This window comes from Rhamphochromis longiceps, linkage group LG4, assembly GCF_057381845.1.
Source record: "Rhamphochromis longiceps isolate RC_006_pf linkage group LG4, R_longiceps_female_GT1.1, whole genome shotgun sequence".
In the NCBI taxonomy this organism is placed as follows: Eukaryota; Metazoa; Chordata; class Actinopteri; order Cichliformes; family Cichlidae; genus Rhamphochromis; species Rhamphochromis longiceps.
The window spans coordinates 17,481,987-17,508,321 of NC_140560.1; the positions used below are offsets into that span (position 1 = coordinate 17,481,987).

General features: G+C 42.4%; 2 protein-coding genes across 2 annotated transcripts in view; one reads left to right on the top strand and one right to left on the bottom strand.

Annotated features, from left to right (window-relative positions):
- The first annotated feature begins 3,094 nt into the window (after positions 1 to 3,094).
- On the top strand, positions 3,095 to 7,141 carry LOC146671359 (peroxisomal reductase activating PPAR-gamma-like). Its single transcript, XM_085403576.1, has 6 exons — positions 3,095 to 3,223; positions 3,716 to 3,890; positions 5,610 to 5,728; positions 5,846 to 5,942; positions 6,041 to 6,193; positions 6,614 to 7,141. The coding sequence occupies exons 2-5, from the start codon at positions 3,737 to 3,739 to the stop codon at positions 6,142 to 6,144; spliced, it is 474 nt and encodes a 157-aa protein (XP_085259702.1). The 5' UTR covers positions 3,095 to 3,223; positions 3,716 to 3,736; the 3' UTR covers positions 6,145 to 6,193; positions 6,614 to 7,141.
- Positions 7,142 to 8,385: 1,244 nt separating this feature from the next.
- LOC146671360 (protein cramped-like) overlaps positions 8,386 to 26,335 on the bottom strand; it is a 34,940-nt gene continuing 16,990 nt past the window's right edge. The window contains exons 2-19 of the mRNA XM_085405338.1: positions 21,034 to 21,236; positions 20,787 to 20,940; positions 20,251 to 20,334; positions 20,025 to 20,073; positions 19,708 to 19,793; positions 19,145 to 19,268; positions 18,188 to 18,269; positions 15,471 to 16,412; positions 15,005 to 15,176; positions 14,657 to 14,829; positions 14,475 to 14,549; positions 14,289 to 14,370; positions 14,003 to 14,113; positions 13,209 to 13,366; positions 12,358 to 12,544; positions 11,464 to 11,631; positions 11,082 to 11,227; positions 8,386 to 10,160 (exon numbers count right to left, since the gene is read on the bottom strand). Of these exons, the coding sequence (XP_085261464.1) occupies positions 10,047 to 10,160; positions 11,082 to 11,227; positions 11,464 to 11,631; positions 12,358 to 12,544; positions 13,209 to 13,366; positions 14,003 to 14,113; positions 14,289 to 14,370; positions 14,475 to 14,549; positions 14,657 to 14,829; positions 15,005 to 15,176; positions 15,471 to 16,412; positions 18,188 to 18,269; positions 19,145 to 19,268; positions 19,708 to 19,793; positions 20,025 to 20,073; positions 20,251 to 20,334; positions 20,787 to 20,940; positions 21,034 to 21,236 (3,110 nt within the window). The 3' untranslated portion in view covers positions 8,386 to 10,046. The remainder of the gene's footprint in view (positions 10,161 to 11,081; positions 11,228 to 11,463; positions 11,632 to 12,357; positions 12,545 to 13,208; positions 13,367 to 14,002; positions 14,114 to 14,288; positions 14,371 to 14,474; positions 14,550 to 14,656; positions 14,830 to 15,004; positions 15,177 to 15,470; positions 16,413 to 18,187; positions 18,270 to 19,144; positions 19,269 to 19,707; positions 19,794 to 20,024; positions 20,074 to 20,250; positions 20,335 to 20,786; positions 20,941 to 21,033; positions 21,237 to 26,335) is intronic.

Genomic DNA, 26,335 nt, shown 5'->3' on the forward strand with positions numbered 1-26,335 from the left:
TCAAAGACAAGTCCCTTTGCAGCCACTGGTTGAACTTTTTTAGGGTTTTCTGTATAATTGGAGTGAAGTTTGAAGAGCATCTTGATTTTTGGTCTTTGGATATTAACAGTCCCAAGTATGTGACTTCTTGTTTAACAGAGATATTACAGATAGTATTTGCAGGGCAGTCTTTAATTGCTAGTAACTCACACTTTTTTAGATTTAGGCATAAACCAGAGGCCTCAGAGAAATCACTAATCACAGTAAGGGCTGCAGGGATTTGGTTTGCATTCTTCAAGAAGAGTGTGGTGTCATTGGTTAACTGGCTGATGACGAGCTCCTTATCAGCTATGGTGATTCCTTGTACAACACTGTTTGAACTATTAGTTGCAAGAATTTGTGTACAAAGTAAAAATAAATATGGTGAAATAGGACATCCTTGGCGAATAGCACGTTTCAGGTCAAATCTCGGGGTGGAGCCGTTAATTATTTTAATAGAACTATTGCCATTTGTGTATAAGATTTTGACAGCTTTACAGAAAAACTTGCCAAAGCCAAATTTTTCCAAAGAGTGGAATATAAATTGATGTTCAATTGTATCAAAAGCCTTGTTAAAATCCAGGAAGACAATGAAGCTATTGTCAGGTACCAGATCAGAGTAATCAAGTAAATCCAAAACCAGTCAGTCTAATGTTATTAGAAATGTGTCTGTTTCTCATAAGTCGTCCTCAACATCTTGCATTTCCATCCCCTGTTTCTGACTCCCTGCCGTCTGTCTTCTCCTTGAAATTCTTCTGTAATGAAACCTGCAATCACCAATGAGTCAGCTGAATGGCTGGCTTATCATTTTAACTGTAACACTGTTCAATCTCAACTTTGCACCTACCGTTTTCATCATTTATGTCACAAGCATTTGTAAGTGCAATTTGTTTGGAGGCACAATCGTCTAATTTTTGTGTGTGTGACAACATTTCTGCATCTCAAGAACGGTTTAGTTTGGACTACTTGCACAATTTTGCGCTTTAAACTGACCTGCAATTTCGTTTGACTAAAAACTTCACAGCAGACATTTGCCCAAATTTCTGGAAGCTTTCTGGGGTGAACACAGCCTCTCATCAGTTTAATATATGAAGTGCCAGATCTTTATTGCATGTCCACATCTCCACTCATGTGACTGAGGCCTGGTATCAGCTTGGCATCCTTTCATCTCTCTAGCCTTTTAGTTAATTATGCCTTACTAAAAACGTGTACAACAGAGAGCACAATCTGTGATTAGGTATTGAAACAGCTGTTTACTCCCCAGATGTTTGTGTCCTCAAAGAAATTCCATTTTGATTTATGTGAATGTATTGTGCAGGTACTTTCTCTGCTTCGCCCTCATTGCTTGCTTTATCTGAGAACATAATCTGCCTTCTTTTAGCTTGGGGTAGGCCTCACTTTATGTTTTAAATTAAAAAGCTTGAAGACAAAGTGAACTCTGGACAAGCGTGCGGCCTACCTGAAGCCCAGGTGGGCTTGTTGATAATCACATTTTCACACTCATCTCGGGGCACATCCGTGGTGTTCTGGTGCCAGCCTGTCCCCTCTGTTTTTGTGGGGGTTTTCCCCACATACGAAAATGGCCGCTTCTGCCTGGAGGGAGTTTTTTATTTTTGCTTTGCAGCTGCACAGGATCTGTTTTAAACACTTCTATTTTAGGCAATTTTATAATATTTTAGACGACAGCACATAAAACACTGTTTGCTTGGACTGAAAACTGACTCACAAACAGGTTAGAGGCTCCACCCATAGAAGACCTGCAGGGAAAGATTTAATTAAAGATGCATCAACAACTATAACAAAAAAAGAATCCTATTAGACATGATTTTAAAAAAACAAAACAGTTATAGTCCCTGTTTACAACACCACACAGGTTGGAAACTAATTCTTGCAAAAATAATGCTTTCTACACAATTGCCCCAAGGGATCAATAAACTATTCTGATTCTGAAAGTCCAGATCACAATCCACACAACGGTGTATTCTTGGTATCCTTGGGAAATGTGTTGGATAGGTCTCAAATGTGGCCGGAACTCACATCTACATCAGAAGTCACATGAGATGATAAACCGTACCTTGATTTGATTTATAAATCAGAGTGTTATGGTCAGACGAAGCAAAGATTGACCTGTTTGGCCACAATGACAAGAGGTAAGTTCAGGGCAGTAATGTTGAGTCTTTAAAACTTAGTAACAGTGTTAACCAGGGTGGTAGCATCAATAGCTACAAAAAGCATCTGGTTGAAGTGCAACTTACTAAAGGACATTTAACCAAATATTACTGGGGGTGTATGTATATATTTGGGCCTATATATACTTTTGACCCTGTGTGGATTAGAGAAAATCCAAAATAAAGAAGTCTTTTTTTAAAAGTCATTAAAGATGTACGCTGTATAATCATCCCTTGAAAAAAATGTTACATTAAAATCGTTTATAATTATATTTATAAAGCACAAATTTTAACTTGCAACAGCCTTAGAGGTACATACGTTTGACCTCGTGTAACCTTGGATTAGAGAAAGTTCAAAACCAGTTCAAACTTGTTTACCTAATTTTTGTTCATTTTAAAGAAATTAAAAATGTGTGCTGTACAATCATTTCACCCAGGACAATTCAAAGAGATCATGAAATTAAAGTCCATAGTGAGTCCCTGTAAACTTCTGACCTCAGCTGTATTTATTCACACTCAGGATGTCTGCATGACTCTGAGTCAACTTCCTGTGTTTGTGATGCAATTTCCATTCTGAACTTCTGAAGAATATGACCCTGACAAATACCCTACATTTTGTAATAAATAATAAAAATAAAGTAAACTAAAACTAAGAATTTTTAAATAATTAAAAAGAAAAACTGAAATGAGATGTAGAGCACACTTCTAATGGATCATGTAGCAATGAAGAAGATAGCAGCTGATTAAATAGGCACTAGTGGTTTAAAAAGACCTCTAAATATAAATGTAAAGCATTAATATAGCAAATTATCAAATTATGAGCTTTACGAGAAATAATAGCTTATTTCCTTATTTGTTAATCATTTGAAAGAGCGCATTTTGTTAAGTGCATACTCCAGATCAGACGGTGGCGCTAAAGCGACCAAAAGCTGTTTTTCTAACCGTCAATAAAGACAAAACAGAAGGAAGAAGATCAGCTAAAAGAAGAGGAGACACATTGACACACTACTGCTGCTCTGCTCAGCAGCTCGGCTCAGGTGAGACCTGTAAAAAACAGAACTACAAACCAACACTTGTTAGTATTTGCTAGAGATGCTAGCTGTTGTTAGCTTTAGCCTCAGTAGCCGTTATTTTGACACTGCCTGCGCAGAACAAGCTAGTGCTAAACCCAGTGTGTGCATGTGCAAGGTGTTCACCTGGCATACTGAACTGTACTTTTTAACCATGCGAATATTAATGTGCTAAGTGATGCATGTATTTAGTTAACATTTGCTTAATAAGATTGTCCGAAGTCTGGTGATATCAAGTTATTGGTTGTTGCTAGCAGGTGGGGCTTAAGTGGTTAAGAAGATAAAGGAAGATCCATAACTCCTACTGTTCTTATTACAATGAATTACCATTTAATTCCCCCGCTTTTTTGGCTGTATGTGTGTTTATTATTGTCATGTTGGTAGTTGCATTCAGATGGACTTTAAAGGTACAGTAAGTAATTTCTTATAAGGTATTTACTGTTTATTTTTTACCTGCAGGTAGCTGGTGATTGCCAAGTAATGGAGCGTGTGATGGGAGGAGGAATGCTACCGGTGGTTTTAACCGGTTTGGGAGTCGTATTGTTGTACCGGATACTTGTACGTCTCAGAAAAGGGGCTTCAGTCCAAGGTGCTGTAGTGGTCATAACTGGGGCCAGCTCTGGGCTCGGGAAAGGTCAGCCTCCATTCATTCATTTCAGCTTACATGTGCAAACTCTCTAAACCATACTGCTTTAGTGCTAGTAGGCTTTTATTTAGATAATGTGCAATCTCATTCTTCAGTGTTGTTGTGCAGATGCCAACATGTAGTTGTAGTTCTTTATCAGATTTGGACATTGTACTGCCCGTTGGTTGTCTCGGACCAGTCTGCGTGCGATCAATGGGAAATTAGGATTTAAACATATATACGTATACATGAATCATTTTGTCCCATTTCAGACACCAAACACTCTTTGATAAATTCCTGGTCAGAGAGTGGATTCCTGATTTTTGTAGGAAACCACAATACAAATTTGTCACTTCTATTTTGAACATGAATGCTATTTTTTTACTTTACAAACACATGTTTGTGAGCGAATGCATCTCCTCTGTAAGTGTGCCTGATCTTTTGTTTCTGAGAGTTTCTAGCCCCGAAAGATGTCAGCTGACCTTTAAAAACAGGAAAGATTGATACGGAGTGTAGAGTTTTTAACAGGACGTAGACTTCTAAATATTTAATTACTGAAGTCAGAGGTAAAGCCATGTGTTTAGTTTGTGGAGAGCAGAGTGCTCTGTTTATGGATTACAGATTGAATCCCCTTTGTGAGACTAAACAGAGAGAGAAAAGAGCTGGACTGTTGCTAGCAAATCTGCGAAAAGCAACAGGACTTTTCACTAAGCCTCACACATCCAGGGATGGAGCAGGCAAGACCAGCTTTGTGATTTCAAACAAGCCATCCTCTGAGGAGTTTATCAAAGAGTGCTTGGTGGCTGTGGATGACAGTTGTGATGACCCAGCCCTGTTAATGAATTTTTTACATGGGACAACGAAAAGTGTCAAGTGTGTGATCATGTATAAGTTGTATAGTGTTAATGTTTTATTTTGGGAACAGAATGGTGTGTATGTGTAAGTTTGGTGATGGAGTTTTTATTATGAATGAATGATGAATTTTTATGAATTATTATGTCTATTTTTATGCTTAAGGACAACAGATGGAAATTAGCCCTTGGCTATAATCTGGTATGTTTACATTCATGTAATTTTTTTTTTTACATTTATGTTCATTAACATGCACTGTCCTAAATAAATAAATAAATAAAAGAGTTTAGCAGCCACAGGCTCAGTAAAAGGGACTACCAAAGTTTGTTTGTTTGTAAACAACTTACACCTGTCAAAATCTGACAGGGAAAAATGTGGGACTTTTAAAGCAGATGCAAGATAAAGTGACTGAAATGAAGCCAGAAGTAAAATTGCTTTTTTTTTCGCTGAATCGTACAGCAGAAGGTGTTGTGCAAGTCAGTGAACCATGCTGTTGGTGTTGTAACTAAAACCGTTAACTTCAGTTTGTTGCACTGTTGATTCACTGGATGTAGAAACTCAAGACGGACTAGATTCCTGTAGCTGAGCAAGAAAAAATAATTAAAAATAGCAATAGCACTTATTTTAAAATAAAGTTAAGTCTTTTAAATTTTGCAAAAATATGGACATTTTGTGCACAATTGTTTTGGGGAATGTTTATTATATCATGATAAAAATGTTAGCAGTTTTCTTCTATGCTTATTTCAGTTTTATAAAGTGCTCCTGGTAAGAATTAAAGAGATACTGAGCAGATTTGAGTTCAGCTTAGTGGTGTGGCTCTCTGCACCCACCCCTGTTTTATGCTCACTAATCTACAACGAGAATTCTGCATTGTAGAGTCTGCGCGGGTCTTCCACGCTGCAGGTGCACGGCTTGTGCTGTGTGGACGTGACGCAGCTCGCCTGCAGCAGGTGGTCCAAGAACTAACAGCGAGTTCAGCAAACACACAGAAACTGGTATGTATATACACACAAAGGAGTAACACAATAAAGTCTGGTCTGTCTGAACTATAGCTTAGCCTCTAAGGATCCATATGTAAAGAGTCGTTTTGTTTCGCTTTGGTTATCCACCAGATTCACACTCCCTGTACTGTTGTCTTCGACCTGGCTAAAACGGACACGGTGATTAGCAGCGTCCAGGGGAAGATAGCCATTCCTTACCGGTCAGCCTGTAAGTCGTCTTTGATTAATGCAAACAAACACAACATGAGTTTGCCAGCAGGAGGAGGGTAACTAAAGCAAGCGTCTGATTTGTCTCATGCTGGTCAGATGCTGCGTCCAAGCACGCCACCCAGGCCTACTTCGACTGCTTGCGGGCAGAGATGGAGCGCTACGGGATCCCAGTGACTGTGATCAGCCCCGGGTACATCTGAACCAACCTGTCGATCAATGCTGTCACAGGAGATGGATCCAAGTATGGAGGTGAGGCAGTGAGAGGATGGAACAAAAGAGTAACAGTAGCAAAAGCAGCATTTTTAAGAGTCAGCTGGTAACAGGTGATAAATCTCAGAGTTATTAAGGTGGTGTTGGAATGTGTGTGGATCTTTGATGCCAGCTGGGATTTTGTGTTTTCTTACGGATTTTTTTTTTGACTAAATAAGGAAAAGACTACAAGCCAAATGGATTTTTATAACTAAATAATAAAAGTAAGAAGCAACATAACCAGAGTAATTTATAAGTTATTGTAGGGTCTTTCTTACCTTACATTAAAAAGCACCTCGAGGCAACTGCTGTTGTGATTTGGTACTATATAAATAAAAGTAATTTGAATTAATTGAAGTAATCTGTACTCTCTTGTATCAATGATGCAACATGTCTCTTGTCTTTGCAACTACCGCTCAGTATTGGACAGAACTACAGCTACGGGCTGGGACCCCAGGGACGTGGCGTGGGAAGTCCTAAAGGCTGTTCGTCAGCAAAGTAAAGACGTGGTTTTGGCCGGCCCTCTGCCCACTGCTGCAGTATACCTCCGCACACTCTGGCCTGCACTTTTCTTCAAGCTCATGTCCTCGCGCGCTCGAAAGGAGCAAAAACCTAAGGATAAGTGATGTTCGAGCTGGTGAGGTCTAGGACCTGAAATAAGCAAGACTTTGGAGGAAATGAGGAGATCTGTTTTATAACATCTGGGACAGAGCTGGAGTGGGTTTTTGTACTATTCATTGTTTAATGTCTAATTTACATGTTGATATTGTCTGTCATGTCTGAGAAACTTTTACCCTTCCCACCCAAAAACAACAAAAATTGTTGGCAAAAGCCTGCAGTATCACATTTTGCAGGCTGGTGAGAAGAGATGGTTTAATTTGAACTCCATAATTTGGGACTCCTGATGCAAACAGAACAGCTTAAATAAACCAAACTGTGGTAAAGGAATCATGTCTGATGTTTTGGCAGAATGTCTACCCACAACTGTGTCACTTACTCTCCTTTAAAATATCTACTGTGGTTACAAAGTCAACGTTTGCCAACAATTTCTCATTGAAAAATGGTGCAGCACCCGACCTGTTTCTGGGTCATATTTTCCATGCAGTATGCAGAGCACATCACTGAAAATGAGTCACTTCAGCACACGTACGTGCAGTCGAGTTTTTGTTTCCGGCTAATATTCTTTGTCACTTTAAAGTGTCGTCTGGATTGGAGCATGATTGTACTTTTATTGGGAGCAGCGAGGAATTCAGTGTGGAGTCTGTGCGGATAAACCACTCATCCATCTCTGGAGAAGCTGACAAACCTGTCAGAAACAAGCCCAAGGCCAAAGACCGAACTTTGTACAAGCTTGCATATGAACTGCTGTGTATCCCCCAAACACAGTGAATACAAGAAAACAGGCAGGTTTTTATAACTATCTTTATGCACAGAATAAAACACCTTTTACAAACTGAAAACAGTATTTTTTTTCCTCCTTTCTTGGATGTCACCTTAAATTAAAACAGAAAAAACACTTGTCTCAGAAATATTAACAATAAATAGTCCAAATAATGATTTACATTATGTTACAAAAGCGCAGTGAATACTGGAATTTCCATTTGTACAAATACATCCTTCAATAGGATTCCTTATTAAGAATCATCTAGTGTGACAAGATCAAGCGTTTCCAAATGTTCACAAACTAACACCACAGGAGCGCTTACATTTGTTAGATCGTCTTACAATCTCGTTTGTGGAATGACAAAGAGGTCTAACAGTTTACACCAAACGGGTTCACACAGCTGCATAGAGATGATGCTGGTTGATCAAATTAAATGTGAAGGCAATGAGTCTGTACTGCATGAAAAATTCAGAGAAACGATGTCTGCTTCTGTAACATGCAAGAGCCACTCTTTAGTCATAGTGTTTTGTTAGCATCCACTAGTCAGAGGAAAGTAATTTGGGGGCATATAATAAAAAACAAAAATTAAAATAAATGGAGTCAACTATGGCTTTAGTGTTTCATTAAATTAACCGCTCGCTCTTATGGAGTGTATTTCTACTGGGAACTCAATAGTAGCCAGGACATTCATAATTCTAGTTTGTCAAACAAAATGAATGTGTGGCTGCAGCCAGCTCATTTGTTTGAACTAATTAGGACGGCAAGAAAGCAACAGAACTAAGGAAAGTAAATGAGCAACATTGTTAGATTTCCTTGTAATCGATGGCGTCGGCAAGAGAGCGCCCACCTGTTGTGTCAGCGTTACTGAAAACGACAGCAAAAGTAAACAAAGACACGCCCTCCTTGCTGTTGATCTGGCAGCTTCAGGTCTGGATAGGTCACCTTTTAAAACAGCACAAGCCTGAATGTATGTTAACAGACAGGCACGCATCAGAGTGCTGCCGCTCACGCGCATCTTTTTGAGTTGTTCATCTCCCTTCATTAAAACCTTCCTGTGCAATTCACGCTCACATCTACAATACAGGAGGGAAATTCTCCCTATTGCAGCTTGCGAATGAGGAGCTGGGAAAGCGCCGAGTCAAAGGAAACGTTTTAATGTGAACGTTCCTCAAGGCTTTCATTCAGACGCAACAACCATGAAGAACAGTACATTACGCACATTATGCTGTTTGTGGCTATAAGCACTGTCAGCACAGACTCTTTAAAACATTCTGATTCAGTCTCCAAATACCACACGTGTGAAGAGGGCTTAAATATCTAAAAAGGTATTCCTGTTTATGCAACAAAATCCAATATTTGAACTTGCATCTCTGCACACAAAACTAATGAGAAATGAATGCAACAATAAAATAATTCCAATAACATTTTCAGCATCTGTGGAGCTACCCAAGTGGAGTCAACCAACAAGCTGCCATTTTTTATTTGTATTTGTTTGTTTTTTTTGTTTTGTTTTTTTTGTTTGTTTGTTTTTAAATGTGGGTTTGAGAAATGAAGAACCCGATTCCAAACACGTGTGACTACAACACAATCTGTAACACCTGAACTCATAAGAGATGAGGAACAAAAAGAAAAGAAAAAAGGAGGCCAACAGGAAAAATGAACTTCTACACATCACTTTGTTTTGTTCCACTTTTGCTACTGAACTATGCCAAGTATCTCTTTCTCACCGACATTACTTTTAATAAAAATCACAGTCCAGTGGCTGTTTGCCACCAGCTGATGATCTGAACTGCACATTTTGAGCGGTCAGCCTTACAGCCTTTAATACACACGCACACACAGATACATTCATGCACTCACACACCGAGAGCAGGAAGAGACATGAAAGATCAGATATTTTGTTCGGATATGGCATAGTATTTTCCTGTACATGAGGTTGTATCTTTGTAAACTCATTTGTTTTATCTAAAGTGTTTGTATTTAAAGGGAATTGTTCCTTAGAGAACAGTTCAGTGAAACCAACGCAACTCGCTTTTGAACAATGGTCACGGTTGACCACCTATTATTGCACTTTTACAAACAGGCCATGGATGGCTTTGAGGGGGGATGGGGTTGGCCTTTCTCCCCAGTCTTCTTTCTCCAAACAGGGAGAAGACAGAGAGGAAACCTCTCCTCTCCTCACTTACAGTACCTCTTGTCACCAACAACATGATGCTCTAGGTGAGCAAAGTTCTGCCTTGGTCTCTTTTTAGGACCGGCCTGCTTATCGACAGGTGTGAGAACCAGACGTGGTAAAAGTTGGGGTAATTTGCAGCTGCTGGCTGCAAATCGGTTTTGAATTTCTAGCAGTAGTCACTGCTTCCAAGTGTGGGCCCAGAAGTTTGTGTCTCTCTCTCCTGGAACTGTGGAAATGCCTGGAACTGGCTGTAGATTAGAGGTACAGATGACCATGGCTTGGTGGAGTCTTCCTCAGGGAGGTGGAATGGAGGGCTCAGTTACGGCGAGCTCCTGAGCCAGATCATTGAAGCGAGCGATGTAGTCTATGCTGCTCTCACTCATCATACAAGCAAGCTGAGAATCCATCTGCAAGCAACACCAAAGAGCTTTCAGACTGACAACAAGGGCAAATCCAAGAAGGAGAAAAAAAACCCAAAAAACAAGATTTTTCCAGACATCCCTCGAACAGTTTCATACTTTAGGTCAAGAGTGCAGGGGGGGGAAAGTTCATCACATCAATATCTGTCAATGAAATTAAATTATTTACTGAAAAAGCAGATGTGTTAGTCCAAACACAGGAGGCAACAGTCACCGGGCTCTATTCACCTCCCAGGCAGGTTTGGGCCCCATCCCAGGAAACAGGTTTAAGCTAACAAGTCTGCGTTTGTTAACCCTGAGATGAATCACTTAACACAATCTGAACTAAACCTGCTCACTGGCAGGTTATCTTTAACAAACTTAGAGCTTCTCTCTGCCTCATCCCCTCCTGCCACACCTGAACCAGCTAACTGACACTCCCGATTCATTTCTTCATAAAGTCGCTATCAAAGCACGCAAGAGAGCGAGAGAGAGCACTAAAAATGGAAACGTGTTCACAGACTGAGATTCAGATATTAAATGCTGTCAGCATTTCAAAAGGTATGGTGTCTGAATCTCAGGGTGTGACTCAACAAGTTTTTCATTAAAAATCACCTAAAATTTGGTGGATCAGCCCAGAAGCTGATCTATCCAAAAGGTACCATGTGGTCCCTAACACAACCGGCTCTGGGTCAGAGTCCACTTGCACAGCAGGACAGATCCAAAAGGGGATAAGAACCACATTTTCAGAGTGGATATAAATGCAGGTTATTTTTAAAATGGGAAGTGATGTTTTTACATTTACATTTTAGAGACTAATTAATAACATATAACATGTTGGTTGCTGAGATTCACACTGTGTTGTGTTTGTGGCAAGTGTTGCTTCTCAGTCACAACTTTCTTTCATTTAATCAACAAGCATTTACTTACCTCTGCCACATCAGGAAGGCCACGGGATTGAAAGGAATCATGAGAATTGCAGTCCAGGAGGCTAGGACCGAGTAGAGCTGTGCCACTGGAGGGGCCAGTGGGGGTTAGGGTGGTCCGTCTGCCCTTATCAGGAGAGACCATGCTGGCTGCAAGGAAAATAAGAGCAAAAGACTGAGTAAATGGCCTTTCATCATACAGCTGTGTTAGTAATATTGGGGATTTTACAAACAAATCTTTGTAAATGTTGACTGCACGTGCTGCTGTATGCAGCATTTTTAGTGGGAAGTAATGATAAAAATACATCCACTTAATATTCTGTTCTTCTTGGCCTAAAATGTAACTTCTGGCACACTCTTGAGAAAGGAAGCAAAAAAACTCTTACAAAGGAGGCATCCCAGTGTGGAGTCAGACGAGTCGCTGGGGTACCACTGAGGGTCGTGGCTGGGTGAAGGGATCCAGCCTCTGGATGGGCTGAGCGAGGGAGACGAGGCCAGCAGTTTGGAGCCGTCGCTGTTGCCCAGCTTGGCTGGAGAGAGAGCAGCCTCCTCACCTGCAGTGCAGCAGGCAAACAGAAATGAGATATCAGCGATTAAACTCAGCAGGCTCAGATGTTTAGCTGCTTGGATGTCAACGTGCACTCTTTTCCACAACCTGCAGAGGAATTAATGCTGTGGAGCCACAAAGCTGACCTCAGTGGTAATTACAAAACCTTTCTAACCTACTCTCACTTTCCATTTCACTAAATCAGAATCAGAATCAGAATCAGAATGGGTTTATTGCCAGATGTTGAGGTTTACAACATTAGGAAATTGCTGCGGTGCTTCAGTGCAGACAATAAGAATTAAAGTGCTATGTAGAAAGAAAGATATGTGCATGAGATATACATGAGATATATACATGAGAATAAGAATTATGAGTGCTACGTAGAAAGATATATACATGAGTGCAGGTGGTGATCAGTGCCAAACATGAAATGATGCAGTGACACAGCGTAGGGTCATGTGTTAGTGGCGGGGACAGTCATGTGGTTATTGTTCATGTGTCCAACAGCAGAGGGGAAGAAACTGTTCTTGTGGCGAGAGGTTCTGGTGCGAATGGACCGGAGCCTCCTGCCTGAGGGGAGCAGGTCAAACAGACTGTGTCCAGGGTGAGAAGGGTCAGCTGAGATCCGGGCTGCACGCCGCAGTGTCCTGGAGGTGTACAGGACACTGTACAAGCTTTATTTAGCAGTTTCTTGTCAATATGGCTCGGGTAAGACGTCTGCACGTGCACGCACCGTAATGTGTGGAGTTGATGGCAAGCTCGATGATGGAGTCGCTGATCTGCGTTTGAGGTTCTCCGGGGGTTAGAGCCTCTTCAGGAGGGCCTGGGAGTGAGATATCAAGGAGCGAGGCAACGCTCGGGGGAGAGAGGAGTGAGTCTCCCCCGCCGGTGACTCCAGGAGACGGAGGTGGTACGCCATTCTATGGAAAGAGCGATTTAACTTAGCACATCACATTTTTTTAAACCATTTATTCAAGCATAGCTGACAATTTTCTTTACCAAATGGTGATCAGCTACGACTGGAAAACAAATGAGGTTACGCAGACTCACTGCCTTTAACTAAGCCAAGTGTTCCCTCACAAAGGTCCACTGTGAGCAAGGAAACGCCCTGATGGCGATACAAACAGCTTTATTTATCCCATCAGGGCAAACTGTTTGGAGCAGCTTGTTTTTAAACCGTAACAGACAAATAAACAGGTGATCATGAATATGACAACTGTATGCAAGAATAATGTCTACAAAGAAAATCTATAAAAATTACTAAATCATTTGTGAAGTCTTGTACGACAGATGCACAGTAAAAAGAAAAACATTATGCAAAACCTGGCCTACACCGCACAGATAAACAGAAAATCATTAGAGTGAGCAATAACTTTCATTAAAGTAAGATAAATCAAAAACTGACAGTTTTAAATGTAACACTCCAAGATGGTAATGGGCAATAGCATTTATTCTAATGCCACAGGCAAGGAGGAGACATCAAATGAAGGAGGCTTCTAGCGTGTGTGTGTGTGTGTGTGTGTGTGTGTGTGTGTGTGTGTGTGTGTGTGTGTGTGTGTGTGTGTGTGTGTGTCTGTCTCTGACCTCTGGAACATTTTGCTGGTGGAGTTGAGAGTCTGGCTCAGCATCAGCAATGGGAGTGGTGGCGAGAAGAGCGCTGTTATCCACAGTGGAAGAATCCACCTCCCGACAGGGACTGCCTGGGATGATGCCTGCAGACTTAGCTGCCAGGTCAATGGCACCTGAAAGTATTAACAGTTCAGGCAAATGAGAGATTTGTCATATCACTCCTGATAAGCATCAACAGCAACAGCATGTGAAGAGCAGAGCAGGAAGAAAAAAAAAAAAAGGATGGTCCAAGGTCTTCTGGAAAAATGTTTTTGCTTCTGTCGTCTGCACAGAAATACTGTCTGTCACTGACCTTCTCAGAGTTCTAGATTTTGACACAGGAATCTTACACAAATACAACTTGGACCTTAAATATGTTTTTAAGCAATTTTATAAAATATGTCTGTGAAGGTTCTCAGTCATCCAGGTCATCGTAGTCAAAGGAGCTTACAAAGAAAAGCATCTGGACTTCTTTAAGTTACTTGAAGACGTTTCACCTCTCATCCGAGAAGCTTCTTCAGTTCTAAGGTCAAATGGTGGGGAGTCCCAGATTTAAACCTAGTGGGAGTATCCCCCCACAGAGGGACAAAAGGACCCCTGATGATCCTCTAATCGCCTGAGCCAAGGTGTGAAACTGGGTGCTTATAAAAGCAAAGTTGTTGACCCCATAAAAACAACAATATGTAATTTTTTGCAGTATATTTGGTGTAGAGTTTATCAATATTTCAATAAAACAGAAAAATGTAGTAGATAACAGAAGAAGTCCATACTAGAGAGCTGGCTGGCCCCCGCAGAGCTGGATGTTGCTGGGGTTGTTTTAGTTTGGACAGAGCGAGAGGAAGGAGCTAGTCGGGGATGGATCGGCCGGAAAGATCCAATTCCTGAAGGAAGAAACAGGAAGTGAGAGAGCAGACAATTACCAGAGGGTCTTGCTGAGAAAGAGAAATCGTTTTTAGCTGTGATTTCATTAATGCATACTGTAAAACTACGCCCTAAACATTTCCAGCCTCAGCTGACGACATATTCTATCGTTCTGTCCTGCCATCTGAGGAGTACCTGTGGCAGAGGAGTTGGAGAGGATGGAGAAGGAGCAGACGTGTTGAGGAGTGTCTCCTGTAGTTCTGGGCAGCAGTGTTCGCTGTGAACGAGAAAGAAGTGGCCAAACAAAAACACACTTAGGAAAACCCGCCTTCCACCCAACCAAGCCCAGAACTGATGAATGGATAATGATCTTGCTCTCACCTGAACTACAAGTGGTTTGCGAAGTTGTCTGTTCCGAGGTTTTCTCTGTCTAGAAAGGAAAAGATCTGACTGCATCTGTGAGAAAAAGAAAAGAAAAAAGCACATATTAATGCTCGTTAATACATGAATTATGTCTTTGTACAGTTGGCATAAACAAAAAATGATGCATTATTCTGGCTTACACTGATCGAGTCGAGCTGCTGTCTGAAGGCTAGCTCTGCCTCTTTGTTAGGGGAGAACATTCGGTTGTGCCGTGAGCTGTTGGGTGGCAGCGTGGTGGGTACTGCGAACACGCTGCTTTCTGATTCGCCAACTGCAGTAGAACCCAGCAGAGAGCGGGGAAGGTTGCGCCCACCTGAACAGGATTGAAACAGATGTGGTGCCACATCAGGAAAGGCAGCTATTTGAAGACAACTTCTAAAGAGGAAGCATCGGTGCTGCATAATTACTTCTCGCTGTTTAATAACTACAGCACTGTAAGTACAGAAAAGACTTTATCACAAAAGCCAGCAGGAGAGAGACATAAATACCTCCAGCACTTGGCAGCTGTAACTTGGGCATGCGCAAAGACGCCTGCGGCCGCCCACAGCTGGGGCTACGGGCGCCTGCAACAGGACCCTTCGCCGGAGGTGTGAGGACCTGGTTTTGCTCCTCCTGATAGGTCTTGAGGGGTGATGTGGCTGTGGAGCACAGCTCTGGAGCCTGAAGGAAAAGACACATGATATGCTCCTATCTCGAAATAGCACTTTCATTGAAAAAGACAAAAAAAAAAAAACAAAAAAAAAAAACCTGTGGTGTTCATAGTACATAACCAGTAACATGTTTTTCATCAGCTGGCTTTGTACGGAATATAAACTCTTCACACTGCTGCATCTTAAAAATGTTTAATTTTAAGCCTTAATGCCACTGATAATTACACATTTTTCATCTTTTCAACTTGTAATTTAAACAACACACCAGGCCACAATCTTGGAAGACAGAAAAGGGAAAACTTACCAGAGGTTTGGGGTTGACTTCAGTGGAAACCAGCTTGAGTAAGCAGCGCAAAACTCGATTTGTCCTGTCGGGCTTTGGCTGCACTGAGGCTTGTCCCTCTTCTGAGTTGCTGGGTGGAGCTGTGACCGGCTGCCACTCGTACTCCAGCTGCAGCTTGCCTGGCTTCCCAAACATCAGGTACAGCTCGGCCAGGGTGACGTTCTCTGCGTCACGGGCGCTCCAGCCTTCCTCTCTGATCTGCTCAACGACCCGTTCTTTGGTCGCTGGTGGGGAAGCTTGCGACACGGCTTCGTCTGAGCCAGTCACTGGAGGTTTGACTGAAGGAGGCTGATTTGCCTCCGAGGAAGACGCGCTGGTGCTCTGCTCCTCTTTGTACTGCTCAGCGGAGCCATCGGCACCACTACATGACCTGTCCGTGCTTCTGGTCATGGCTAAACCACCACTGACCTCAACGCCAGTGCAGGCCTTTCCTGGATCAGAAGATCCCATCCCATCTCCCTCTTCTCTGACAGTCAGCTGAGAGGAAACTGGGACACAAGGGGACTGAAGTCTCTTCTCCTCTACCTTTGCAGAACTGTCTGCTGATGGATCAGGGTTGGGGGTTTCAGTTCGACGAGCATCACCCGTTATAGTCAGTGAAGCACCAGCAACAGCAGCGCTTCCCCGCCCAGATTTGCTGCCAGTTCGAGGTTGTGGAGCTGCATGGATGCCCAGGATCTGGGCAGCTGGCAACACCTTGGCATTAGGTCGGCTCTTGCCACTCTCGATCCAATGGACAGTGCAGGAGGCTTTGGAGTGAACCACACGTGCCACCCCAGGCAGTGTAGTCAATGTGCAGCTCTCAGCTGGAAAAAGAAAAAGTTCTTCCTTCTGAGTTATGCTGGGAGAGGCTGTGCTGGTCTGGTTGCCTTCTAGAGCCTCTCTCTCCATGAGACTCTTAAGCTGAGTTTTCAAAGTTAAGGACCAGTTTATATTCGACACAAGCTGGTACAGTGGGGCAAAAAAGTATTTAGTCAGCCACCGATTGTGCAAGTTCCCCCACTTAAAATGATGACAGAGGTCAATAATTTGCACCAGAGGTACACTTCAACTGTGAGAGACAGAATGTGAAAAAAAATCCATGAATCCACATGGTAGGATTTGTAAAGAATTTATTTGTAAATCAGGGTGGAAAATAAGTATTTGGTCACCTCAAACAAGGAAAATCTCTGGCTCTCACAGACCTGTAACGTCTTCTGTAAGAAGCTTTTCTGTCCCCCACTCGTTACCTGTATGAATGGCACCTGTTTGAACTCATCTGTATAAAAGACACCTGTCCACAGCCTCAAACAGTCAGACTCCAAACTCCGCTATGGCCAAGACCAAAGAGCTTTCGAAGGACACCAGGAAAAGTATTGTAGACCTGCACCAGACTGGGAAGAGTGAATCTACAATAGGCAAGCAGCTTGGTGTGAAAAAATCAACTGTGGGAGCAATCATCAGAAAATGGAAGACATACAAGACCACTGATAATCTCCCTCGATCTGGGGCTCCACGCAAGATCTCATCCTGTGGGGTCACAATGATCATGAGAACGGTGAGCAAAGATCCCAGAACCACACGGGGGGACCTGGTGAATGACCTGCAGAGAGCTGGGACCAAAGTAACAAAGGTCACCATCAGTAACACACTACAACGGCAGGGAATCAAATCCCGCAGTGCCAGACGTGTTCCGCTGCTGAAGCCAGTGCATGTCCAGGCCCGTCTGAAGTTTGCCAGAGAGCACATGGATGATACAGCAGAGGATTGGGAGAATGTCATGTGGTCAGATGAAACCAAAGTAGAACTTTTTGGTATAAACTCAACTCGTCGTGTTTGGAGGAAGAAGAATACTGAGTTGCATCCCAAGAACACCATACCTACTGTGAAGCATGGGGGTGGAAACATCATGCTATGGGGCTGTTTTTCTGCCAAGGGGACAGGATGACTGATCCGTGTTAAGGACAGAATGAATGGGGCCATGTATCGTGAGATTTTGAGCCAAAACCTCCTTCCATCAGTGAGAACTTTGAAGATGAAACGAGGCTGGGTCTTCCAACATGACAATGATCCAAAACACACCGCCCGGGCAACAAAGGAGTGGCTCCGTAAGAAGCATTTGAAAGTCCTGGAGTGGCCTAGCCAGTCTCCAGACCTCAACCCCATAGAAAATCTGTGGCGGGAGTTGAAAGTCCGTGTTGCTCGGCGACAGCCCCAAAACATCACTGCTCTCGAGAAGATCTGCATGGAGGAATGGGCCAAAATACCAGCTACTGTGTGTGCAAACCTGGTAAAGACCTATAGTAAACGTTTGACCTCTGTTATTGCCAACAAAGGTTATGTTACAAAGTATTGAGTTGTATTTTTGTTATTGACCAAATACTTATTTTCCACCCTGATTTACGAATAAATTCTTTACAAATCCTACCATGTGGATTCATGGATTTTTTTTTTTTCCACATTCTGTCTCTCACAGTTGAAGTGTACCTCTGGTGCAAATTACTGACCTCTGTCATCATTTTAGGTGGGGGAACTTGCACAATCGGTGGCTGACTAAATACTTTTTTGCCCCACTGTATATGCCCCAGAAAGCAGCATGTTAGAGCAGTACATTTCTAATATGTACACTAGGAATGAAAAACACTCTGAAGAGTTTTGCATACATATTGCACTGTAATGTTTTTTTTTAAAAAGGATACAATCCACTGGTCATGATAAGCCCACTTCTGTTTCAGATACTCTATGAGGCTGGAAACTTTCCTGTGGAGCTCCACCACCATCCTGAGAAAACAGAAAAAACATTTGATGTCAACTTTGCAAAATACAACACTACCAGGTCGAATACGTCTGACATAAACTACTTCTACATTTTACACTTAGACTACTGTGGATCAAATTTAATAGAGTTTTCTAAAACCGAAATAATCCTGTGTGGGAAAAATCAAAACGCCAACTACGTGCTCCAAAAATAACTAAAATAAAACAGAAATGTTCATTAATGTATAGTTTTACTATATTTGTTTTGTCACGTTTGCAAACAAATGCATACTGACATTGCTGTAATTCAGCCATTTTCACAAAGTCTTTACCCTTCTTCAACCTACCCATGATAAATAACCCTTATTATCATAATAATTAAACAAAAAAACAAAAAAAAACCCTAACACTGAAACCAGGAAAAAACGAAACTGAACCTCAAAAGAAGCAAACCCAGTCTGAACACTAACTGAAAACTGAACTGAGAACAAAAATTAAAAATGAAAGAAATAGAGTTTAAACTTTGAACAGCATCATGTCTGAGGGTGTTTACACTTTTCAAATTTCACGAGTTAGCTTAAAAAAAACCATATACACACATATTTAATTTGCACAAAAAAAACAAAAAAAAAAAAAACAGAAATTTTATTACTTTCATTTCTCAAGAGCTGACCCAGAAAACGGTGGAAAACATGCAAACCATCAAACTGAAATAAGCAGTCTGAAGCCAAGAAGAGGTTCTTAAATTAGCTCAGGCTTTGTTGCATCACCATGGCTTGAACTAATAAAATAAATAAATAAAATAATAATAGAAAATGAATTAATGAAGTTATGACATCTCTCTGACTCTTGGATGTTATGCTTTTGAAAATATATTGTGGTTCTTATCCATGTCAGACCTGAGGCGAGGGTTGTGGGCAAGACTCTGAACTCGGGCCCAGGAGTGGTTACTGCGTGGCTGGAGCTCCACTGCCACCTTCAAGGGCAGACGCACCGGCTTCTGGTCCTCTTCATCACTCACTCCTGCAGGACACAAAATTACAGATTCAGCCACTATAAGAAAAGCCCAAAACCTATAAACTCAACTATGCTCTCTCACTTAATCAACCACGACAAAATGAAAAGGCAGCCATCAATCTCAGTGGGATCCATTCACAGATTTACATACAACAATGACAAGAGACAGTCTTTTTCTACCCTTGATGAAAGCAAATATTTTCAGTAAGTGTGATGAGTGGGTGTTATTGAGCAGAGGGGTTGATGACAGCTGGTCAGAACAGTCATCTCCTTCATCCTCCTCACTTTGCACCCAAAGTTACCATGGAAACACCACCAGCCCACTTGATGCCATGGTTTTTGTAAAAAAGCCCCGCCCCTGTGAACCCCCCAGTCTCACCATCAGTGAGGTTTTCAGTGCTTGTTCTGTAACGCGTGTGCTGGGTTTCTGCAGGCTCATACTCACCATCTGGATCACAAAGTTTCTTCAACGCTCGGCACATTGGAGCTTTGATCCGCAGGTTCCTCCCCTTAGAGCGCACGGTGGTGGCCCTGGTGGAACAGAAGAATCTTTATTCATATATGTTGTAAGCTCTAAACCTTGCCGTGCCACAGAGAAAGCATCTGACTACATACTGTCAACTCAGCCCTCAGATTTGTTTTTCATACTAGCAAAGTGCTAATCTGTATCTTTCCAAATGTGATCTAGTGCATCAGTTTAAAGTATCACAATCCCAGATGTGTACGTAAACCCACTAGCCAAAGCTTCTGCCACAGACTTACCCTTGCTGGATGAGTTCGTTCAGCTTTGCCACATTCTTATCATCCATCACTGTCAAAGACAAAACACAAGACAGCTAGTTAAGACATGCTCCTCAGGGGCAACTGCCCCGAGCCACAGGGATCATCTGGAGTTTAATCACATCCCCTGTGTCCACAACCAGCAGAACAAACAGCAAAACACACGCAGTCTACATTGCATCCAAGCACTTTTACAGCCCTCACTTACATCCTCCAACTTTTTTGCGAAGCTCGGCGTAGCAGATGAGGCCGTACAGTTCTTGGGAAGATTTCTTTAACACCCTGGAGTACACTGAGAAGGAAAGGAAGCACAAGTCACAACACTGGTGGAGGCCTGTGCGTGCTACATAAAGATAACATGAGAGTAACACTGGGTGCTTTTTGTAGGGGAAAAGAGCTCCAGCTTATCTGGTGAACTTCTTTAACATATGTTTTGCCTGCTAAAAAACAAAAATGTCAGTGTGAGTTCTGTTGTAGGAAAAAATAATAATATATGTGGCTGTTTAACAGCATCTCTTCTTTACTTCTCATTCACAGTGTCTGCAGTAAGTAGCATAACTGAAACAACTAAACACAAACCTAAAATAAACCAATTAAGATCAGCCTAAGACATCACCTTGTTGTATGAGTTGTACACATTTTTATGAGGCGTCATTCGATAAAGTCATTACAGTGTACAAACTTCATATTTGGGGATCAAAAATTCCAAGGTGAATTAAGAGAGAGAGAAAAAAAGCAACTCACCGTTAGCGAAGTCGATGTGTTTGGAGATCTTGTGCCAAGTTCGGTAGTAAAAGTGGCGGACCTGTTCCTTGTTCTTCACCATATTTGCTGGCTTGCCTCTCTTCTTGTACTTCATTGCAATGTTGTTCTGGATGGCCTCAAAATCCTTCCCGTGCTGGGAACAAAGGAGGGCAGCCGTGAATCTACGACGTCAAAAGATCTACACATGGTAAACTTTTAACTTGGTAAAAGGTTGTTGCAACTTTACCTCATAAAGACCCTCAAAAAAGCTGTTTTTGTCCTCGGTGCTCCAGGATTCCCACTGCCGACGGGCTCTTTTCTGGTTACCAGCTTGTTCTTCCTTCTCTGTAGACCCTTGGCCCTTGGAGGTCTTGGATACTCCCCCCGTGGAGCTGACCACAGGCCCGGTCTGCCCCACCACACCCTGGGAAGAGGAGCCATTCTCTGCCCCTGTTTTAACACAGAAACATTCAGAGGAAAGGCACAACTTAAATATCAGCTCACCACCCTGGCTGTTTTTTATGTCATAACGAAAAAAGGTTGATCTGAGGTGTGTGATTTGCGAGATGTTAAAATACATGCACACAAAGCCACCCACTGCCATTACAGCGCACAGAACCTGCAGAGCTTCCCTCTCTGTGGTTAAGCTCTGGCAAGGAGACAGGAAAAGCAATCAGTCCCTATGGTCAGGTCTACATTACACAGTTCCAAAACCAACTCATGGTGGGCTCCACTGGCCAAGTTTTCTGGCCCAGCATTGTGCACAACACCAGGAGACATTAGCAGGAGCACCCAGAGAGTTGCTGTTGCAGTACTGTGCTACATTATAAAAAAAAATAAAGAAAGAAAAAAAAGTGTTTTTTGTTTTTTTTTTTAGCCCAAATGGGTGTTAATTTACAAACACAAGCATGTGACTGGCTCACAGACAATAACCTAGATGTGTCGCCTTCAAAATAGAAGTGCACCGATATAGCATCACATAAAAATAAGTGAGGCTTTCTTAGTCAGACAGTCAAACGTTTGTGCTCAATCTAAATATAGTTTCTGAGACAATCAGAGCTTTTCTGTTTCAAACAACAAAAATCCACCAGTCATACCTGTCAAAGGATACACAAGTAAATAATATTGTTTCTGATCTGATCAATGGCTGCTGTTTTGTGGACAAAGCAATTTTAAAAGGAAAAATGTACAAATTAAAATCACAGATGTATAATGTACTGAAATATTTTTCCAAATAAATTCCACTTTTCAATGAGGAACACACAGATTACTGGGTGGCATAGCCTCATTAACAAACTCAAAAACCACCACCACCTTACTAAGTCTCAGCCCCACCCAAAGCTGTCTGTGCCTCCAGAGGGACAGGTAGTGTGGAAACCCAGGAGGTAATGCCTCGTCTGCATAGATAAACTGACACCAACCAGCTCACACTTAGCAAATACAATACTATTAGTGATTGGTAGCCTACAGGGGAATCCTTCATTGTGTTTAAAAGTCATCCTGAAAGCCTTAAGTCATCTCTAGCTTTGATTCATTGTTTAGAAAGTTCCTGATATCAGTCACCCTCTGAGTTACTACAGAGGCTCATTCAGATTATTTGCAAAACCAAAACTGAATAATGGCAAATAAATTACAATCTCTGCTTTACTGGTATTTGTTGTAAAAGGGGGGTGATAAAAAAAACAAAACAAAGGTAGCCTAGGCTAAATCTGTGGGTCAATGAAATGATTGGCTGAAAACTGCAACATCATTCTAGTCCAATTTCCTATATAGTCCCAAAAGAAAATAATAAGAAAAAAGACAAAAGAACTGTAAGCAACCCTGTTCAGTAATGTCCCTTTCCTGTCCTGATATCAGGTCCATTTTAAGCCTGTGATTTAAACAGACACAGTTGAAAGGTACAAATGTGCATGACACGAATTCAAACGTGGTGCAGATGTGTGTCACAGGTTGATCTGGCTGTAGGCTGTGGCACTTGGCCAGAGGTGGCGCTGGTTGACTCGACTCCATGTTAGTGCACAAAGTAAACTGCTCGCTGTAGTTGTGAAGCAAAAACGCTGAAATCGGAGAAATAAACCGTGCGAGCGGAACGATAACGACGACAAGAGTCTCCCGATCGTTTACTCTTGCTGTCCTGTGAACAACATCGGCGTGGTGTTAATTGTTTGCTGTTTTCGCGATCGCGTCGCGAATGAGGATATCACCAGATAAACTCGCCACATTTTAAACATTTTGTTGTTCAACAGCATCAAGACTGACGGAGTGTGTTTGAGATAACCTCACAAGTGTCACAGATGACACATTTGGCGTTTTTTTGCTGGTTTGTCGGTAGCAGCTCCTGAAACGCAAGACTGCCACACATCTGTTCGACCAACGCCAGTTGATCTAAACGCCAGTAGATCTGGAACACCGCCAGTCCGAGTGTCAGGTGAACTGAACTTCAGGTAAGAAGTTATGACCTGCAGTCTATCTGGGTCAGATATAAACCAAGTTTAGGTGGAGTTTATTTTCGTTGTGCTGACTTTTTACCCTCAGTTGCAATAACTAGTACTGGTTCTAGCCAGCTTGACAGAGTTTTTATACAGCTGGGTGGGTGCTATGACGTTACTGATAGTGAACTTTATTTTATTCATAAGGTTAGTTAGTAGAGTTGCCAACGGCTCTTTAAAAAAATGGAATGGTCCCTCATTCAGAGAAAATATTACACGTTTCGTATTGAGCTGAGAAGGAACACAGTTTGTCCCGGACTTTCGCTATAATGAAAAAAAGACACAAAGCTGGAGTTATTCTGTCGTTACGCTGCACAGCTGCCTCTTCTCCTCTCATTCTCTCCCCTGCCTCTCCTGTTGCTACTTCAATCATGAAACTGATCAATGATCAGCTGATTGGCTTTTCTCCCTTGTTTATTTATCGCCCACTTTGCGCCAGAAAGAGGAAACCAGCAGATGTCGCGCTAAACAACAGCAGCACATTTAAGCTTGATCAGCTGTTGTTAGAATTTATTTGATATTACTTTCTAGTATCAGCTGATGTTTGCTGGAGCCACAGCTGTAAAGCTGCTGGTCATGATATCGGTTTGGATATGTGGTGAGAGGGAAACATGAAGATGAAACCAGGAGATGTCCTTACTGAATCATCAGAGCTGAACAGGTATTGGAGAAACAGGTTTACCTTTTAGTTCACATGAATGAGTTGAAGGGAAGTTATGAACTGTTTCTGAGACACAAATAACACCAGGATCCTTTTTTATGTAGCTGACAGCTGGCAACTGTGCAGGGGTGGATCTAGGAAAGTTTTGCCAGGGGGCCAGGTAGGGCATTAACAGGGAAAGGTGGGGCACAAAGAAATACTTTTCTTTCTTATTCTCATTTAAAATATCTAGCTTTTATTAAATAATTATCTAAATCTTACAACCAAAGTTTTTATCTGACGTAAAATGTATAGAAATCATACATATACCAACAAGACTGTACATCACTGTCACAACAGCATTTGTTTTCAGTCAAAGTCTTTATGGCTTTAATACCTGGTGGGCCGGTCTCTAGTCAAAATGCCTGATTTTCTGTCCCAGTCCAGCCCTGCAGGTTAATACTGGCAGTGTCACCATGCCAGCTGACTGTATTTCATCATCAGCCAGTGTTGTTCTTGATCAATATTACCAAAGTTTACCATAAGGCAGCATAGAAAGTATTTACTTGCTTTCAGGTTTTATTCAAATGTTAGTCTTTTCAGTTGTTTCCCCACTTTTTTTCTGTTTCAAAATCAAACACCAGTTTGTGAGAAGATTATCTTCTTTTTTTTAATAGGCATTGGTTTTGCATTGGCATTGGCTAATTTGTCAATTCTTTGTTACAAATGTTCGTATTTTAATATTCAAAAATGTTTTTGCCCAAAACATATGTGCACTATATGTCAGTAAAAATATTATGCAAATATTGCTGTCCTTGAATGCTGAGTAAACACTGACAAAGCACTGATTGTATCTCTTGTACTTTATCAACGCAGTATCTAAAAACTTTGCACCATAGTGGTTAAAATCTCATTCTAATAAGAATTAAAAGCGCATTCGGTTATTAGGTTTATAGGATTATTGAATTATGGTTAACGGTTGGTAGATTTTTTTTTTAAAACATTATCTGCCAATTACATCTGCCACCCTTCTCCAAATCTGTGCCCCTACCTGGCCCCCCAACAAAAATTTTCTAGACACACCACTGGGTCCGGGTGGATCTCCACCAGCAGCTCAGCAGGCGAATCCGAAAACTGACACTGACGGCCAAACTCGCAGCGGTGCTTGGAGTAAGCATAAGTGGACCTGGACCTCACCGGACCTGGAGTACCTGATGATTAAGTGCCGGCCATTCTGGCTACCGAGGGAATTTACAGCAGTGATTATTACGGCTGTTTACATTCCCCCACAAGCCGACACTGACCGAGCACTCAGGGAACTGTACAGCGCGATCAGCAGTGAGGAAACCACACACCCAGAGGCAGCGTTTATCACAGCCGGAGACTTTAATAAGGGAAACCTGAAGAAAGTCTCACCCAAACTCCACCAACACATCCATTTTAACACTCGTGGAGACCGGCTACTCGACCACTGCTACACCTCTTTCCGGGATGCGTACAAAGCCCTCCCCCGCACCCCATTCGGCCAATCAGATCACCGCTCCATCCTGCTCCTGCCCGCCTACAGGCAGAAGCTGAAACAGGAAGCTCCAACCCGGAGGGCGGTGCTGTTTTGATCACGCGGACTGGGAAATGTTTCACGTGGCTGCTAGGGACATTGACGAGTACACAGACTCAGTCTGCGGATTTATCAGGAAATGCGTGGAAGATGTCGTCCCATCCAGAACAGTTAAATCCTTCCCAAATCAAAAACCCTGGATTAACGGAGATGTTCGCGTGGCACTGGCGGCACGGAGCACCGCCTTTGCCTCCGCGAACACATCGGACTACAAACACGCACATTACCAACTCCGGAAGACTATCTAAGCAGCCAAACGTGAGTACAGGGACAGGGTGGAGCAACAGTTCGACAACCCTCGGAGTATGTGGCAGGGACTAAACACGATCACAGACTTTAGAGGGAAAACCAGCACACCGCAGACCACGGCCTCTCTGTGTGAGGATCTAAACGTATTCTACGCTAGATTCGACACAGCGAACACCATGAGACCGGACAGTGTGCGCACCGCGGATGACGTCAGTGCGCACACTGTGTCTGAGGAGGATGTGCGGAAGTGCTTCAGGAAGGTGAACGCACGCAAAGCTACTGGTCCGGACGGGATTCCCGGCCGCGTTCTCAAGTCATGCGCGGCTCAGCTGGCTGCAGTGTTCACGCACATCTTCAACCTTTCCCTCTCTCTGTCTGTAGTCCCAGCCTGCTTCAAAATGGCCACCGTCGTCCCTGTACCCAAATCCTCCACCATCTCCTCATTGAACGACTGGCGACCTGTAGCCCTGACCCCCATCGTAAGCAAATGCTTCGAGAAGCTGGTCAGGGACTTCATCTGCTCTGCACTACCCGACTCACTGGACCCTCTACA